General features: G+C 35.5%; 1 protein-coding gene across 6 annotated transcripts in view; it reads right to left on the minus strand.

The window, feature by feature from the left end:
• LOC150108619 (catenin delta-2-like) overlaps window positions 1-18,227 on the minus strand; it is a 593,872-nt gene that overhangs the window by 263,576 nt on the left and 312,069 nt on the right. For 5 of the 6 annotated variants that reach the window (XM_090390888.1, XM_090390887.1, XM_090390886.1 and 2 more), the window contains exons 6-8: window positions 10,637-10,811; window positions 10,336-10,522; window positions 683-1,039 (exon numbers count right to left, since the gene is read on the minus strand). In XM_090390888.1, the coding sequence (XP_090247014.1) occupies window positions 683-1,039; window positions 10,336-10,522; window positions 10,637-10,811 (719 nt within the window). The remainder of the gene's footprint in view (window positions 1-682; window positions 1,040-10,335; window positions 10,523-10,636; window positions 10,812-18,227) is intronic. The other variant, XM_090390891.1, reaches the window with a different exon arrangement.

Raw genomic sequence — 18,227 nt, forward strand, 5'->3', positions numbered from 1 at the left:
GGGTTGCCTATTCTGAGGGGTGAAAACCCCGAGTTTCCAGGTGGAAAAACCCTCTACCTACATATGAGACCAACTAACTCACCTAAAAAGATTCCTCAAGTAATGGACAAAAATCGAACCCAGGTCTTTCTGACCAAAGGGCTTTGTCTATACTGACTGAGTTACAGAGATCCAATACAATATTAGTGCTTCATTTGAAGTAAGTACAATATTAGTACACGTGCATTCTTGCGGCAAGAATGCATGTGTTTTCCAATATGGTGGAGATGGATGACTGGGTATACATAGTATAATTTAGGATCTTAAATTGTATTTTGAGGCTTTGTTTATTAATTTAACAATTTTTTGCAAAACACAGCCTGACAAACTATGTTTAGAAGAATTTGTATTTTTGTTCGCAATGAATAAAGAGATTACATTCAATTAAAAAAAAAACTATATATATAACATTTTTTTGTTAAATGTTATTTATGGTATTTAGTTCTCTAAAGTCTCATTTGCCAAGGTTTGCACATATCAAAAAATAGAGCTGATTACAATATCAACATTTATTTGTAAACCAAATGTCATTCAGATCAGAAATAAATGGCTTTCATTTTTCATGAAGATGCATACTGGAAATATTCTTGTCAATTTAATAAAACTTAACTTTGTTTACTACTTTTAGCAATAATCAGCATACCATATCTATCACTAGTTTGTCCAGGTGATGGTGTTCTCCTATGGTAATCTACTCTAGGCGGTGCAAGAGTAGTATCCAGTTCTTCATAATTTGGTGCTTGGTGATTATAATCAGGTGGACCCGAACGTGGTGTTTGAGGAACAGCCCTATGAGGTGGTGGTGATTCTGATGCTGCAGATGATGGTGTTACAGTTTGTGGGGGATAGTCTCTATAACCATATTCAGAATAAGTTTGACTTTGAGGTGCATAACCATCATAAGTTCGAATCGTTCCAGTAGGTGGAACCCTACCATATGTTCCATAGTCACGTGCATACCCTTGTGAAGTAGGTTGACTTAAGGGACTTATTGGGTGCCCTGTAATTAAAGAATTAAGTCACTAATGACATGAAAAGCAGCACTTTTTTTTTAATCAGAAATTAATAAAAGAATATTTTTTGAATAATAGAAACATTGCACATCTTTGTCTACAATAAACAAAGTATTATAAACATTCCATATTAAATTTTTACTGGCAATGTATTTTAAGAATTTAGAACAATAGGGATTGTTCTAACAATATGGAACAATACTGTCAAAAATGACAATAAAAATTGTCATTTTTAGCTAGATTAATAATATAGATAGAAGTTAGACAAATATGCAGAGTATGATATGAAAAAAATCAGTTTCATGTTATACATAAAAGGCTATAAATATTTTGGAGTTCTTAAAGATCAAAGCTACATAATCTATAAAGAATGAGCAGACCTAAGTGGCTTTTTACTCCATGCCCAATTCTTATTATGCTCCATTACTAGGTATCCATCTGAATGCAGAATGAACAAAGAGGACTGGCTCGGGTGATCACATAATCTATATTGCATAAACTAGGTAAATATTATGATGGTACAACACACTCAGATATCATATGGTGACTACAATATTTGGTTATGAGGTCCTAGATGTTTTTGTCATGGAAATAAGGCGCACTATTAGAATTCTCTCACCCTTAACAGACCTGAAGAAAGGTACCATCAGTGACGTTAGCAATACACAAGAGTTAACTTATGGATACAGTTAGAAATAAAAGTTCATGAAAGTTTAGATATTACATAGTAGGGGAGTAAACAAATGGCATTAATGGCAGCATCCAATTCTGAGCTGCCAAAGAAAAAATTTTGAATTTTGCCAATTTCTACCATTATAGTAATTTAATAGGGAAACAAACTAAAATGAGCTTCCATAGCTAAGCTGGTAAAAACAAAGCCCTTTGACTGGAAAGACTAGGGTTCAAATTAAGACCATGGGACATTAAGACCTTTATCAGTGAGATTTTCAACTGAAGTTGAGTTCATCGGTCTCATAAGGAGGATGGCAGGATTTTTTCTGCTCCTGGAAGTTGAGTTTTTTTATCCTCTAAAACAGGCAAGCCAGCCAGAAGAGCACATGTAATTTACAGCCATAGCAGACAGTAACTAACCTTTCATAAGCATTATCAGTTTTATAAAAAGCCAAATTATTTTACCATGACAGGTCACTGAACCTAACAAGAAAGACAAATGGGAAAAAATCAAAAAGCTAGAAATTTACTGTGCTTTTCTTTGTTCGTTTAAGGAAGACTAAAAGAACTTATTTGAAAGAATTCTGAAAGCTTATTTGAGCAGATTATTAATTAATCTTTCTCACTCACATGAAAATTGTTTAAGATTTTATGCAGAAAAATTTGTTACTTTCAGAATAACTGAGATCTCAATTGACCTGGTTACAAATAATTCTAGAACAACCAATAAACCATACCCTCATATTTGGCAAGAAACAAAATCTAGTCTAATTAAGACATTTTTACAAGTCATGGATAATTAAGATTACTGTTGCTCCTCCTGAATTATCATATGAATGCAAATTTTTTTTTTTTTTAACCATAATCCCATCTGCATAATAAGTTTACCTATTTTTTTTTTTTTTTTTTTTTTTACATATCTTGCTAACACTATTCCAATCTTACTCCTGCTTGCTTTTTCTATTAGTTAAGGATGATGCACATATTCTGAAAATCATAACTGACATGACAAATTGTGCAGAATTTGTCCAAAAAATTAGCATATTCAAAAGACTATGAAAATCCATAGAAATCCAAAAGACAATGGGTTTCTATGCTAACTAAATCAAGCGCTCAAATATGTGTGAGAAGTTGTTTAACTGAATTTACCAAAAGAGAGATCCTGACAGCTGTGGATTAGATGGAGTGATAAGATAGAGCACCCCATCCCCCAAATCACTAGTTCTGTTGCATTATGTTTGAATTATGGTTTGTTGGGGCTGTTTTTGAATTATGGCAAAGGCATCTAAAGCTATGAAACCTATGTATGTAATTTCTAACTGCATATTCCTCAGTCTAGTTTGTCTGTTTTGCAGGATGCAAAACTGCAATTTCTGGGAAGGAAACATCAATATCAGACTAGCTGACTCACCTTCAGTTGTAAAAGTTGAACCACCCATATGGATGAAATGCATCATTCAATTTATGCTTCATTATCCATTTTATTTCAATGGTATCTGAATGTTATACCAATTTTAATGGACACATTGCATTCATTTTTTGATTAATGTAAATATTGTTTTTGATTAATGTACATATTGTTAAATGTTTGCAATCTGTAAGTCACAAACATTCCTTACAAGCAAATTGTGACTTAATAGCAAACTGTAAGTCACAAACAATTTGCTTGTAAGGCATGCATTTGTTTTCTTATGCACCAAGCATGTGCTTCGCAATTTTTTTTTTTTTGTTGTTGTTATTTATTTTAAATTTTAGCTGTATAAAGTAACATTTATATAAGGAACATTTTGCTTTGCAAGGAGATACCAGCTGATGAACTGGTACTACATATAAAAAAAGACATTATATTCTTGCTTTCATTGTTAGGTATCTTCTGCAAGTACAAAACAACGATTGCCTTCTGTTGAGTTACTATAACAAAAAAATAAAAAAATAAATAAATAAAAATAAGGCAGTGCAATATAATTTTAGTCAGTTTCACTAACCATTCCTTTCACTCATTACTAGAATTTTGCAAGTAGACAAGTAAAATCCTTGTGAACTTCAAAAGATAGACATTTATTTCATAAAATTTTAAATATTATTATTATACTTAAGGAATAATTCCTTTTGTTTAGAGCAGCAACATATTAGCAGAATATCAGTTATATTTCTCCATCCAACCTGTTACTAAATTAAAGGAAATCTGAGATTTCCTCATGAATTTTTATTTCACATAGATGGTTTCATATTGTTTTCAAGCTCCTCTCTCGGATCTCCTCATGTCTGAGGACTCGTGACCTTCCTGATGATGCTTCGCCATTTCTTTCTCTCCTGTGCCTCTCTTAATGCTTGTTCTAGTTTAAGTTCAGCGATTCTTGATATTTGGTTAATCCACCTGTTGGGGGTTTTCCTCTTTCTTTTCCCATGTGGTTTACCTTGGATGATTACTTTTTCTAGGTAGTTGCTTTCCCTTCTACATGTGTCCAAAATTGCAGTATTCTCTTTTCGATTATGTTTATCAGTCTTGTGTGGATATTCAGTTCTTCTAGAATACTTTTGTTTGTTCTCTTTTCTGTCCAAGACACTCTTAACAATCTTCTCCAGCACCAGAGCTCGAATGCCCCAATTCTTCTTCTGTCATAGTCCAAGACTCAAAAGCATAGAGAAAGATTGAAAAAACTAAGGTTGATACAAGCTTAATTTTTGCCTTTTTGGAGATGGACCTGTCTTTCCATATCTTAGTTAAATCAGTCATTGCTTTTTTAGCTAGTGCTATTTTTCTTCTTATCTCTTTTTTACATCCATCTTTTTTTGTTATCACACTCCAAGGCAGTTGAAATGGTCGACAATTTCAATTCCTTCTACATCTATCTCTTTTGCATTGTTTAAAATCATTATTTTCATTTTATCCTGATTTATTCTTAAACCGTGGCTTAGGCATTCCCATTCTATTCTAGTTGAAATGGTCGACAATTTCAATTCCTTCTACATCCATCTCTTTTGCATTGTTTAAAATCATTATTTTCATTTTATCCTGATTTATTCTTAAACCGTGGCTTAGGCATTCCCATTCTAATCGATTCAGGATGGATTTTAATTCCTGTTCGCTTGTTGCTATTATCACTGTGTCATCTGCATATCATAGGTTAGTGATTGTTCGGCCACCTAATTTAATACCTCCATTCCACTTTTCTAGAGATCTTTTCATTATAGTTTCGCTGTCAAGGTTGAATAGTAATGATGAGAGTATGCAACCTTGTCTTGATCCTTTTTCAAATCAGAATGCAGGGGGACAGTGAATTTTCAATTCTTACTGTTGCTTGATTTCCTTGATATAAGTTCTTTATGAAGGTTATTAGATGGTTTCGTATTCCTGATTCTTGCATGATATCCCACTTCATGCAGTCAAAGGCCTTGGAGTAATTTATAAAGCATAGATAAAGGCTTAAGTTTGAATTCCCTTGCTTTTTCAATTATTTGTCTGATGTTAGATATATGATCTCTAGTCCCTCAACCTTTTCTGAATCCTGCTTGTTCTTCTGAGATCTGATGGTCTATAAAACTTTGTAATCTCTCCTTAATAATGTGTAGTAAAATCTTGCTGGTATGTGAGATAAGGGCAATGGTGCAGTAGTTTTCACAGTTGTTATAATTGTCTTTTTTGTAGATTGGGATAATGGTGGAATTGGTCCAGTCATTCGGCCATCCTCCAGTCTTCCAGATTTTGTTGCATAAATCGTGTATCCAGTTGACAGTATTCTCTGCAAGGTTTTCCAACATTTCAGCTGGTATTGAATCAGGACCTAGGGCTTTGTTTTGCCTTAATTTTTTGATTGCTTGTTCTACTTCACTTATGAGGATCTCTGGTTCTGTTTCCATCTTTTCCATAGCTCCCTCGTCTTCTCGTTGAATAGCTGGATCCTTGTAAAGCTCGGCACAATACTCTTTCCATCTTCTGGCTAAGTCATTAGTGTCATTTAAGATCTTGCCATTTTCTCTACAATTATATTAAGTTTTTGGTTTGAATTTTTTTGGTTATATTCTTAACCTTCTTGAATAAATCTGCTGTTTCATTAGAGTTGGAGTGTCTTTCTATTTCTTTACAGATGTTTTGGATATAGCTATTTTTATTATTTTGACAATATTTCTTAATAGATTTATTCAGGTAATTTGGGTTTTGCCAATTTATTTTAATTTGTTTCCTTTTTTCCAGTTAGTTCCAGGGTTTCTTTTGTAATCCAAGGACTACCATTCTTCTTTTTCATTGGGATGTGTTTGGCTGCAGATTTTGCAATGGTTTATTTTAGGTGTGTCCACTATGATTCAATGCTTTGTTCCTGAGGTGTGCTTTTTTGTTTCTCGAGCTCTGATTCAATGTCCATTGTAAATTTGTTGTCTATTTGTGAAAAGTCATATCTTTTGTTGCTGTTATTCTTATTTGCTTTCAGATGGATCTTTAAATTAGAGATTAATAATTGATGGTCTGATTCACAATCTGCTCCTGGGAATGTTTTGGTGTTACTGATTAATGTCCTCCATCTTCTGTCAATTTAAATGTAGTCAATTTGATTCTTACATCGATTCCCAGGTGCTACCCATGTGTATAGTCTCCTCTTGTGCTGTTTGTACATTGTGTTAGTGATTGCTAATTCCCTTTCAATGCAGAACTCAAATAGTTTTTCTCCTCGTTTGTTTCTAATTCCAAGTCCTTTTTTTCCAATGATTCCATATAAGTGATCATCATGTGCATTGAATCTCACCTTAGCATTGAAATCTCCTAGAACTATTCGAATGTCCTTTCTTGGTATTGTATCCAGTTTCATTTAGGTCTTTGTAGAATTCCTCACTTACTTCATCTTCTGCATTCGATGTGGGTGCATAAACTTGAATCAGCTTTAGTCAGGTATAAAACGTACTTGCGACACGCGTGTCGCAAGTACAACATTTTATTTGTTGAGAAATTTATTTAATTTTCATGCAAGTTCATTTCTTTTTGGTTAAATGATCTGATTAAGAGTTTTCCATATATCTGGAAAGATTAAGCCTTGATTCTTATTTAAGTTACCTGTTGAACGGGCGACTGTAGCAGCTTCTTTAAATGTTCTGGAATGATAGTTCTCTTCTATGTAGGGCATATGGCTTATATCCCATTCAATATTATGGTTGGTAGAGGCAAAGTGGGAAGAAAGATCTGATATATTCTGTCTCTTGTTCCTTACAGACATCTAGAAGTTTCAAAACTTCTAGATGTCTGTCCGATTTAATTAATACCGCATGAACAGGGTATGCTATAAACTCCAGAGTATTTATAGAAAGGATGGCTATCTTTCGGTGAGCTTATAAATTTTTGAATGGTCTCAATAGGTTTGAAGGTTACTCTGATATTATATGGTTTTAGAAGAAGAGCTAATTTTCTGGATATAGCACTAACAAATGGAATTGTTATAGAGCTGATGTATTGGGTTTCATCTCGTTGTCTTTGCTGTATGTCACTGAGGAGATCTTGTTGATGATTCTTGTAAGGTAGTCATTTAGGGATAGATCTCTGGATATTTTCATTAATTCTTCTTGTAAGTCACCAGGGTCTGTGGTACACTGTATAGCTCTTTTTTTGAGCATATGGATAATGCTGAGTTTCTGGGATATGTGGTGAGACGAGTCGAAATGGAGGTAGCATCCTGTGTTAGTAGGTTTTCTATATACCGACAGGTTGATGCTATTGTCAGTTTGTTTCTTAATAAGGATGTCTAGGAATGGAAGTTTATTATCTTTTTCTAGTTCCAAAGTGAACTTGATAAGTGTTGTGGAAGCAATTAATTTTGTTTAGATAATTTAATAGTTCCTCTTTTTTGTGATTCCAAATGATGAAGATGTCATCAACATACCTAAACCATGTGGTTAGTTTTGGGGTAATTTGGGATAAAATTTGAGTTTATAGATTTTCTAAGAATAGGTTGGCACAAGGAAGAGAGAGAGGGCTACCCATGGCTAATCCATTAAGTTGTTTGTAGCATGTTTTTTTGCCATGTAAAATAGTTTGAAGTTAAGCAATGCTTGAACAACCTGGTGATGTTAGGTGGGAACAAGTTTTCTAAGATGTTGATGACTTCTGAAACTGGGATATTTGTGAACAGAGATGTGACATCCAGGCTAGCCATAATATTATCTTCAGAGAAACTGATGTTTTTTAATTTCTCCAAGAAATGTTGGGCGTTCTTGATATAAGAATCTATGTTGTGAATGTGTTCTTGTAACATTTTGGCTAGATATTTTGATAGTCTGTAAGTAGGTGAATGGATACCATCTACTATTGGACGTAATGATGTACTTTCTTTATGGATTTTGGGAACACCATGTAGTCTTGGAGTTAACGGATGCATAGATTTTAGTTTTTTGATTAAGTCCACAGGCCAGTTGGTCATACCACATAATAGTTCATTGGTATCAAGATGATTTTTGTGAGTAGGATCTGTGTTAAGAACATCATAGACCGATGTGTCCGATAATAGATTTTTAATCTTTTCTTCATATTCCTTAGTATTTAAGATGACAGTGTTGTTGCCTTTGTCAGCTCTTAACTGACAAGACTTTTGACTTGACTTTTGAGACCATTCAGAAGTTTATAAGATCACCAAAAGATAACCATAATTTCTATAAATATTCTGGATTTTATAGCATATCCTGTTCATGTGCTAATAATTACATTGGACAGACATCTAGAAGTTTTGAAACAAGAAAGAAGGAACACATAGGCTATGTAAAGAATAACAGACAAGATATATCAGGCCTTTCTTCCCACTTTGCCTCTACCAACCATAATATTGAATAGGATATGAGTCATATGCCCTACATATACGAAAACTACCATTCCATAACATTTAAAGAAGCTGCTACAGTTGCCCGTTCAACAGGTAACTTAATTAAGAATCAAGGCCTAATCTTATCGGATATATGGAAAACTCTAATCAGATCATTTAACCAAAAAGAAATGAACTTTCATGAAAATTACAATAAATTTCTCAACAAATAAAATGTTGTACTTGCAACATGCGTATTATATCATTGCATCACGCACAGTGATAACTTCATATAATTTTTAGAATTGTCGGTTAGTTTCCTAGTTTTTGTTACTTTCTATTGCTTACCAGTGTATCCTTTGAAAATGCTGACAGATATCAGTCAGTGAAACGTCAGATATTAAACTATTATCTACTTGACTAACATACAGAATTAAGTCTTTAATTTATTAATGCTAGTGGTCAAGAAAAATTGTATCAGCGCTGTTGGAATTGGGATGGTGCTTAATTTTACTGTTATGATTCTGCCACTGACTGGGTTGTATCCTTTTACTGCTGGCAACTCCCTTTTCACTGTTATGGTCTGGACCAGAGAAAAACACCTTGTTTCCTTTATGTGTTGTAAAATCACCACGTTCTTTCCAGTGAGTTTCAGCCAACCCTAAGATTAGTATCTTATGGCCTTTCATTTCATTCTGTATTATGTCTAGTTTCCCAGTTTGCAGGAGTCCTCTGATGTTCCATATTCCTATCTTGAAAGTCTTTCTGAGAGTTATTTTATGATGATCTGATTGATGATTTTGTGGGCTAGGATTGTCATCAGTCTTGTTGATGTCATAGTTCCTCAGCCTAGTCAAATTTGGTCTTTGTTGTACATTCCTTTCCCCTCCGTGCTTAGAGGTACCACCTTGGTGTGCCAGGCTGGTGGCTGCCCCTCTGTTATAAGTCTGCATTATCATGAAGGTTATCATGGGAAAATAATAGAGTGGTTTCCCTTTGCCTTCTCTACCGCAGTATCCTGGCCAGAGAGATGAACAGCTTTCAAGCCAAGTATGTACAAATTATCTCACACTGCACATGATTATAATAGTAGTCCTTAAGTTATACTCTAAACAAATAGAGGTAATACTATAAAGTTATACCAAACCACATGCAAGACACTGAAATGACCAGTTAGATGAAACTCAACATAATGCAATTTAATAATTTTCAAGCAAGAAATCTTTGGTTTCTATTGTGCATGAAGGAAGGAAATTTAAGTGTAGAGAAAATGCTCAGTGCTTTTTTTTTGGGGGGGGGGGTATGGTATGCAACAGTATGGAAAATCAACACCTTTATTAGCATTAACACGTGATATATATGGATGCAACATATCATTTTATTCAATTTTTCGTGCTAGGAAAAAAAGAATACGTATAGACACCTATTGTTTTCCCAAAAAAAGCAATGAAAATACTTATTCTATAAAACTCTCTGCAATGTTCTCCATCACAGTCTTGAGATTTTAATGAATAATTAGATTCAAAACATCATGACATACCAGTATCCTATTCCTAAGTGGTTTACAGTTTTGCAATGAATACTGTTCTATCAGTTTAAAAGATCACAAAAAAAAAACATGTGAGAAGTAATGAAAAATTACTTATCTTTTAAAAAAAGTTCTTTATGCTATTGATACGATATACTTGGTATATCATATCAATAGCATAACACAGAAAGATGCCATACCATCACAGCATCCTTCTGCACAAAAATTTCAAATCAGTAAAATTTTGCTATACTAAGCATTATATTTCTCTGAATTTGTTAAACAGTTTTTGATTTTGAATTACCTGAATTATAATTATTATAATCATGAGGCATTTCTCCTGGAGGGTTATAGCTATATGTTACATAGTCATCACTAGATACTGCAGGAGTTGGAGGAGCCCCACTATATGGAGGGTAACTAAGTGGTTGGCCATCAGGTCCTACGTGACGGACTTCTCTAGTGGTTATTACCTTTGTTACTGTTTTAACCTACAAGAGAAAAAAATAAAGTTATTATCCATAATATGAAGTTCCATTTTTATACTAACAATATTTTTATAAATAATTTCACATGTAGCAGCATGTAATTGTAAGACAAATCACCTGCTGTGTTTTGGTTTGTGAAGTACTGCGGCTAACTAATGAAGCATTATCAATTGGCAAAGACATGTGAGAAGGATTTGGAGAAACACTTCCATCTCCATGGTGACCATTTGTAGAAGATGACTGATAAGTTACACTGTATGATGATTCCTGGACTTGGGGAAGATCTTCTTGGCTATAAGCAAAATAAACATTTTTTTTTTTTTTACTGTTGAGGGGAAAAATTACTAAAATTCATAAGTCTATGAATTATGTAATTCAAAAGAGTGCACATCTAATAGAATTATTATCAGTCACAGAATGTGATCTTTCATAAACTACAGATAGAATCACCAGTTTTCACTCAGAGAAACAGAAACTAATCTAATTTTAGTGGCTTTCGACATTTTTCTACATGTGCACTATCAACATTATGCAACTACTATATTGAACATTATGTCTGCTTACCCACAAACCTTTTGTAGGTGTTTGCATTAGTTCTATGGATAGGGTAAGAAATTTTTTTTTATCAACAAAGCTAATTACGGATATAGACCACATTGATCTATTCAGGTATCTGATTTTACTTCCTACTTGGTATATCATATCTGTAGGCCGATCTTCTACTCTTCTGTCCTCTACTCTCTTACTTCTTACTCCTCCCTTCCCCCATGCTATTAGAGCAATTCGAGAGCAAGGGGGGGGGGGTGACTCTTTCCTCTCAACCTGTAGTTTCCACTATCTACTTTAAAAAAAGCGCTTTGTTTGTTTGTTAGCAGGAAAAGTTGAATAAAGAAGATATAAACAACAGGATAGGAAATAAATTCCACCACACATATAGGAATCTTTTGGGAAAATTTGGAAAAAAGAGAAAGCTAATAACAGTAAGTATCTGCTTGACTTCTACTCAAGACACGGACAAGTCAATACTAATACCATATTCCAACATAAAGATGTGCACCAGTCCACATGGAGAGAAGACATTAGAAATAAGAAAGTCTCATTGACTATGTCATTGTCGATAGTGATATCTTCATGCTGGTTCAGGATACAAGAGTGTACTGGGGATTTCAAATTGAAAGTGACCATCGCTTAGTTCTATGTAGGATAAAAATGAATATCACATTAAAAAGAACAATATGTACTGTAAGAAAGTTTTTAAAAAGAATTAGAATTGAGCAACTTTTACAAGTAAATTGTAGACTAGACTATAAAAACATTATTGAAGAAAAAATTAAACAAATTGAAAACAAGAACCAAATCTTGAAGTCTCAGTGGCAAACTCTAAAGAAAACACTGATTCAGCTAGGAAGCTATGTGGTGAAGTTATCTGCAAGGATAGAAAATAAGGACATCATGGTGGACATGAGATGTTAGTACTGGAAATGAAGCAAGTATACTGAAGATTCCTAGCAAATAAGTTGGCAGATGCCTTAAAATATAGAGAAAAACATAAGAGAGCCAAGCTATGTATACATGTAAATAAACAAAGTAATGAAAAGACTTCAATAAGAATATAGAAGCCAAATATTAAGAAGGTGGCAAAATGTTCAGAAGCTATTGAAAAACTTAGAATTGGAGGAAAGAGTACTGTTAAAGGAATCAAAGATGATAAAGGTGACATTGAAAACTGAAAATAAGGATATTCTAGATCAGGGTGTCCAAAGCACTGCTGGAGGCTGCATGTGGCCCACAGTGCGATTTTGTGTGACCCACCTGTGGGTTTTGATTTTCAAGAGCAAAAAAAATAAAATAATTTGAATCAAATGCATACTAGATATTTTAATTCTATCACCAGAGGGCTACTACATGGTGCGTAGTGTTTTCAGAGAGCTCCCGAAAGCTAAGTATTATTTTGAGTGAAAATTGGAATATTGGTTTAAATCTTAATGTAGTATTGTTTATTTTTGGTAGCTTATTGTGTCTGTGTGATTTTGGTGTGAATTCCGTTTTATTTAACTTAGTATTTTAAAGATACGTTTCATAGAGTAGCACATGGCACCAATGCAATGAAAAATAATGGCGTCCAAAAATACGACACCGTTGTTCAAAAACTTTAATGTGAGAAAGATTGTCTGGGATGTATGCTTTCCCGAAAGAGGCTGGAGTTTCGATGGAAAATGATAGTGGTGGGAGACTGTGCAGCAAGTGTAAAGAAAGTAAGGAATTGAAGTATGTTGTCAGGTCATGAGATTCTTGTGGTAGAAGAAAGCTAGAATGCAAGTGAAAATAGTGGTTTGGTAGGGAATTGCGATGTTGTACAAGATGGCAATGCGAGCGGTGATCAAAGAGAGTGAAAGCAATTATATAGAGAGAGAAAATGGTTTAAATGATGAAAAAAATTAAGAATTATTTGTAAGGAGTGAGATCGCACGGTTACGTGGAGTAATACACAGTGCGAAGCAGCAGTTGGAGCACCTGCAAAACTCTTTCCAGAGTGCCTCGGCTAACAGAAATAAGCAAGTGTTTGAAAGGAAAAACAAGCGTAAGAGTGGGAGAGTTTCAGAAATGAAGGAAAGAGTGTTGTACAGTGACTTGTTATTAAGAGGTGTGATAGATGAGAGTGTAACAAAATCGTACTTACCGGGGGTAAAATTTAAGGTTGTAAGCGAGAGTATTAGAGCGCAAAAACAGAGGATGAAAGAATTGATATTTGTGGCGGGTACGAATGAATTGAAAGGAGATACATTTTTTTATGAGAGAGAGAAAGAAAAGAGTGATAGAGTTAGGATGGTGAGTCTGTTGCCACGGTACGACAGAGAAGAGTTTAGAAGGAGGGCCATAATTGCAAATGATTATGCGCAGGTTATGCAGACGGTGTGGTGTGGAATGAGTTTGATGGGCAAAAGGATTTATACAAGATGGATGGCCTGCATTTGAATGGATTTGGTGTGCAGAGACTGGAAAAAGTGTTGCGGAATGAAGTGAAAATGGATGTGCAGAACCAGAGAAACTAGAACTACCAAGGAGGGGGGGGGGGAGTGGATATGCGGGCATCAATGAGATAGTTGAGTGTAAGAATGTATATAATGTATCCAAGCCAGTACTAAAGACAAGTAATCGGAATGGAATAGTTAGAATAGCACATCAAGATAGGGGTGGGACAAAGGGACCTCTGCATTTCATATATACTAATGCCAGGAGGAACAAGAAGGAAGAATTTTTAGCCTTGGTTGGCTGGCTCTTCCTGGCTACAGGTTATTGGCATTAGTGAAAGCATGGCTGACGGAAGAGGATATAGTTAGTGGGATAGAATGTGTAGGTTACAGTGTGTGTTTAGGAAGGATAGAGAGAATAAAATGGGGGGAGGAGTGTTATTGACGATAGCTGATGAACTGCAGCCAAGGAGAATTGAAGTTGTATTGCAGGATAATGAAAAGAGCTCATTTGAGGTTATTTCGTGTGAGATTGTGACTAGCAGAACAAAATATACAGTTGGGTGCTGCTATAGACCAGGTGATGGAATAGATGGTGGAGATAGTATGCATAAACAAATTGATGAAATGAGTGGAAGGAGGGCGATTATTATGGGGGATTTCAACTATGGTAACATTGATTGGAAGGAGGAGAGGACACATGTGAGGAAGGAACTGGATTTTATTCAATTATTAAGGGATAACTATCTGCGACAGCATGTAATAGAAAATACTAGGGGTCAGAGAGTGCTTGACCTAGTAATTGTATCTATCTGAGAATTTGGCTGTAACGAATATGACCACGTTGCCGTCAATTGGTGAGAGTGATCATAGGGTCTTGACCTGGGAGGTGGCTAAAGGTGTGGAATTTTCGATTAAGACAGGGTATATGTGGAATTACAGTGCTGGCAAGTATGATAAGCTTAGGCGATTGATTGGTTCAGTGCCATGGCATGTAAAACTGCAAGGGCTGGATGTCAATAGAGAATGGGAACTGGTCAAGGAGCATTTACAGGAGGTTATGGCTGATTGTATACCTAGGGTCCGAATAGTAAAGCAAGTAGGGGTTAATGGATGAATAACACCATTAAGCTTGAGCTGCAAAAAAAGAAAACAACTGTGGAAGTAATTTAAAGAAAATGATGACCTGCAGGCACACAAACGGTATAAAGCACAGGCCAGAACCGTAACAAGTGTAGCAAGAAAAGCAAAAGCAGATTATGAAAGGAAACTAGCTATGCAAGCTAAAGAGAATCACAAACAGTTCTTTACATTTAAAAAAAAAAAAAAAACTGTACACGGTAGAATGATTTTAAGGACTGCCGATGGTAAAGAGTTCACTGAATCAGTCGATATAGTGGAATTACTGAGTGAGCACTTTGCAAGAGTATATCATCCAGGTGGTAACACTGAAAGAATGAATGAACCATTAGTTTACAAGGCAATGTGATGAATGAAGTGGAGGTGAATAGTCTATTACAGAACCTTAATGTGAATACATCTGTGGGATTGGGTGGTATACCGGCACGGGTCTTACGTGAAGCAGCTAACGAATTATCAGTGCCCTTGACCATGTTGTTTAATCTGAGTCTCGGGTCTGGTTTAGTCCTGAAGGTGTGGAAAGAGGGGAAAATAGTTCCACTGCATAAAGAAGGATTCAAGACTACTGTTGCAAATCACCGACCAATCAGCATATCAGGAGTAATTGTCAAGCTCTTGGAGAAAGTAGTCAAGGGAAAAATACAGGAATGGATTGATGAAAATGAGATACTGTATGCAGGGGGGCAGACAGCATGGCTTTGTGAACGGTAGATCATGCCTCAGTAACTTGCTGAAGTTTTATAACACAGTGACGGCTGAACTGGATAAGGGTAATGGATTTACAATGATACTGCTGGGCCTGGCTAAGGCTTTTGAGAGGATACCACATGGAATTCTAATCCGTAAACTGCAACATATGGGAATGGATATAGGGTTGGTGAGATGGATAGGTGGGTGGTTGATGGAGAGATATCAGAGAGTAGTTTATTCAGGAGTAGAATCCAAAAGACGGCCTGTGACTAGTGGTGTGCCGCAGGGTTCTGTTCTTGAACCACTGCTGTTTAATCTGTTCATTAACGATATAGGGAAGGATCTAAGTGGAACAATTGATTTGTTCGCTGATGATGCAAAGTTGGGTAGGGCGATAGTGAATGCAGAAGATGTCAAAGTCTTGCAGGATGATTTGGATAGGTTGGAGTTCTGGGCTAAGGAGAATGGATGTCAATTTAATGTGACAAAATGTAAGGTTATGCATTTTGGGGTGAAAAGATTAGCAGCAGTATACCACTTTAGTGGAACTGTACTGCAGGAGATTGATGAGGCCAGGGACTTGGGAGTGTTGGTGGATAGGGAGATGAAGTTTAGGAGACACATTGCAAAAGTGGCTAAATAAGCTCATCAAATCACTTGGTTGCTGAAAAATACTTTGACGAGCAGAGACAAGCAAGTTATTGTTCCTCTGTACCGAGCCTTGGTAAGACCTTATCTCGACTACTGTGTCCAGATTTGGTCACTTAGGTTTCTTCTTGATGGGGAGGAGATGGAGAAGATCCAGAGGCGAGTGACCAAGATGATAGCAGGTCTATGGAATGAACCTTATGAGAACAGGTTGAAGATTTGTGGGTTGCAGAAATTGGTTGATAGGCAGAAAGGGGGAGATATGACTGAGACATTCAAATTGCTGAAGGGTTTCTATAGGATTAATTCAGATATTTTTGAGATCAGGACTGGTAGTGTGAGAACTAAGGGACATCTATGGAAGCTGGGCAAGAGTGTGGTTAGCAAGGGTGTTAGAGCTGGGTTCTTTACTTTTAGAGTGGTAAATGAGTGGAATAAGCTGCCAGAGTCTGTTGTGGGTGCTATGACAGTGAATGAGTTCAAAGCAAGGTATGATAGATACTGTGAGAATGTCGAATATTTGTGTGGATATGATGTTTAGGGCCTCCCTCGATGATTCTAAGGACTCCCTGGAGTCGCCCGTAATAATAGTAATATTAGATTAGTGCACTGCACTGGAGATTGGCTCCGATAGGTTTTGGCAACTAATTTATAGAAGCAGTAGTATTTCAGAAGAGGAAAGTCAAAAGTGGTGCTCAAACGGAAAGTCAAAAATGGACCTAAAACGAAAAATTTATAGCCATTGTTTTTTAATCTGTATGTTAATGACATTGGGGAAGGTTTGAATGGGAATATTCAAACCTTCTCCAATATAGACAGTGAATGAGCACAGGAGTGAGGCTGTCAATGTTGCAAAGCATATTGGTTTAAAAAAAAAAAAAAATTGGAAAACAAAGGTGGGATGTATTCGAGGAAGTACGATATGGGTGTGATGGTGAATAGAAATCTAAAATTTAGAGGACACATTTCTAAAAAAGAGGACAACACAACAAATTCTGGCAATGATGCAGAGGACACTGACTTGTAACATAAGGAAATTCTGATTCAATTATACGACTTGACTGGGCTGTATTGTGCACAGATTTCACCTAATTTTGATGGTCACCTGGTTATTAGAAGGATGAAGAGGCACCCGTTATTTGAATAAGACTCACTTTTGATTTTTGCGAGAAGAGAAATATTTATATGTCCTATTTCAATTGAAGGTGAATCAGCCAATCTCGCATGAAGATAGCAGGGTTTTATTTTTGTTTGTTTTTGTTTTTCCCCTCCTGGAAACTAGTTTTTCATCCAGCATACAGAGATTACTTCCCACATACAAAGAAATCTTTCAGATTACCTCTTACTTAGTCAATTTCCTCTTGTATTCTGATTTTGACTTATCATAATGGTCTCACTTCTGACCTATACTGTATACTGCTTATGAGCTTAACCCCAGGTATGCAGTCTTCTATTCCTTTCTTCAAATATCCCTCGATTATTTCCCATGCACTAATAACAATCCTTTCTTTGCTGTTAGTCACCCAATGGCACCATTCCAAGCAGTCTGAGTTTGTCAAAATCAACAAACTCCACGGCCTCAAATGCAATGCTTTCCTTTTCATAATCACTGACCACCCATTGAATTACTCTTCTTGGCCACACTTCATTTGCTATCAGTAACATTACTTGATCATCTCGTTTGCTTTACCCACCCTGAAAATACTACAGCCTTCACATTCTATACCAACAACTACATCATTTTATGTCATCAATGTCGTGCTAATACTAAATTAAAATATCATACATATAATGCTACCATACAAAGAGTTTCAAAACCATCTAAAAACTGATAAGCCTATTTATTTCAATTTCTGTATGTACATATTTGCAATGGGTAGACACAATGAGGAATCACTGCCAGCCTGTATTACTTGTTAAAAATCCTGCATTGTCATTTGAAAGAAAAATGAAGGTAGTGTTTGAAAAGTTCTAGTGCATTAGATATGAGTAATAATTTCTTCTACTGGTACTGTACGCCCACAGATGCGAGACTTCTGCACATGTCAGAAGAAGGAGAATTCATTCTGATAATAGGATAAGCAATCCGTCTTGTGAAATGAGTTGTTTATTATTACGTCGGAAAATTAACTTTTATAAACATCGTAGTTTTTCTAGTTTTTAAAGTGGTAACTATTTTGCTTGTATAACAGTTGGAAAATTTTATGTATAAAGCATGTGGTTTCACTTGTTGGTAACCAATTCATACATCCTTTATT

Source organism: Typopeltis vanoorti, chromosome 3 (genome assembly GCF_054136105.1).
Source record: "Typopeltis vanoorti isolate ZY-2024b chromosome 3, IOZ_Tvanoo_1.0, whole genome shotgun sequence".
Taxonomy (NCBI): domain Eukaryota; kingdom Metazoa; phylum Arthropoda; class Arachnida; order Uropygi; family Thelyphonidae; genus Typopeltis; species Typopeltis vanoorti.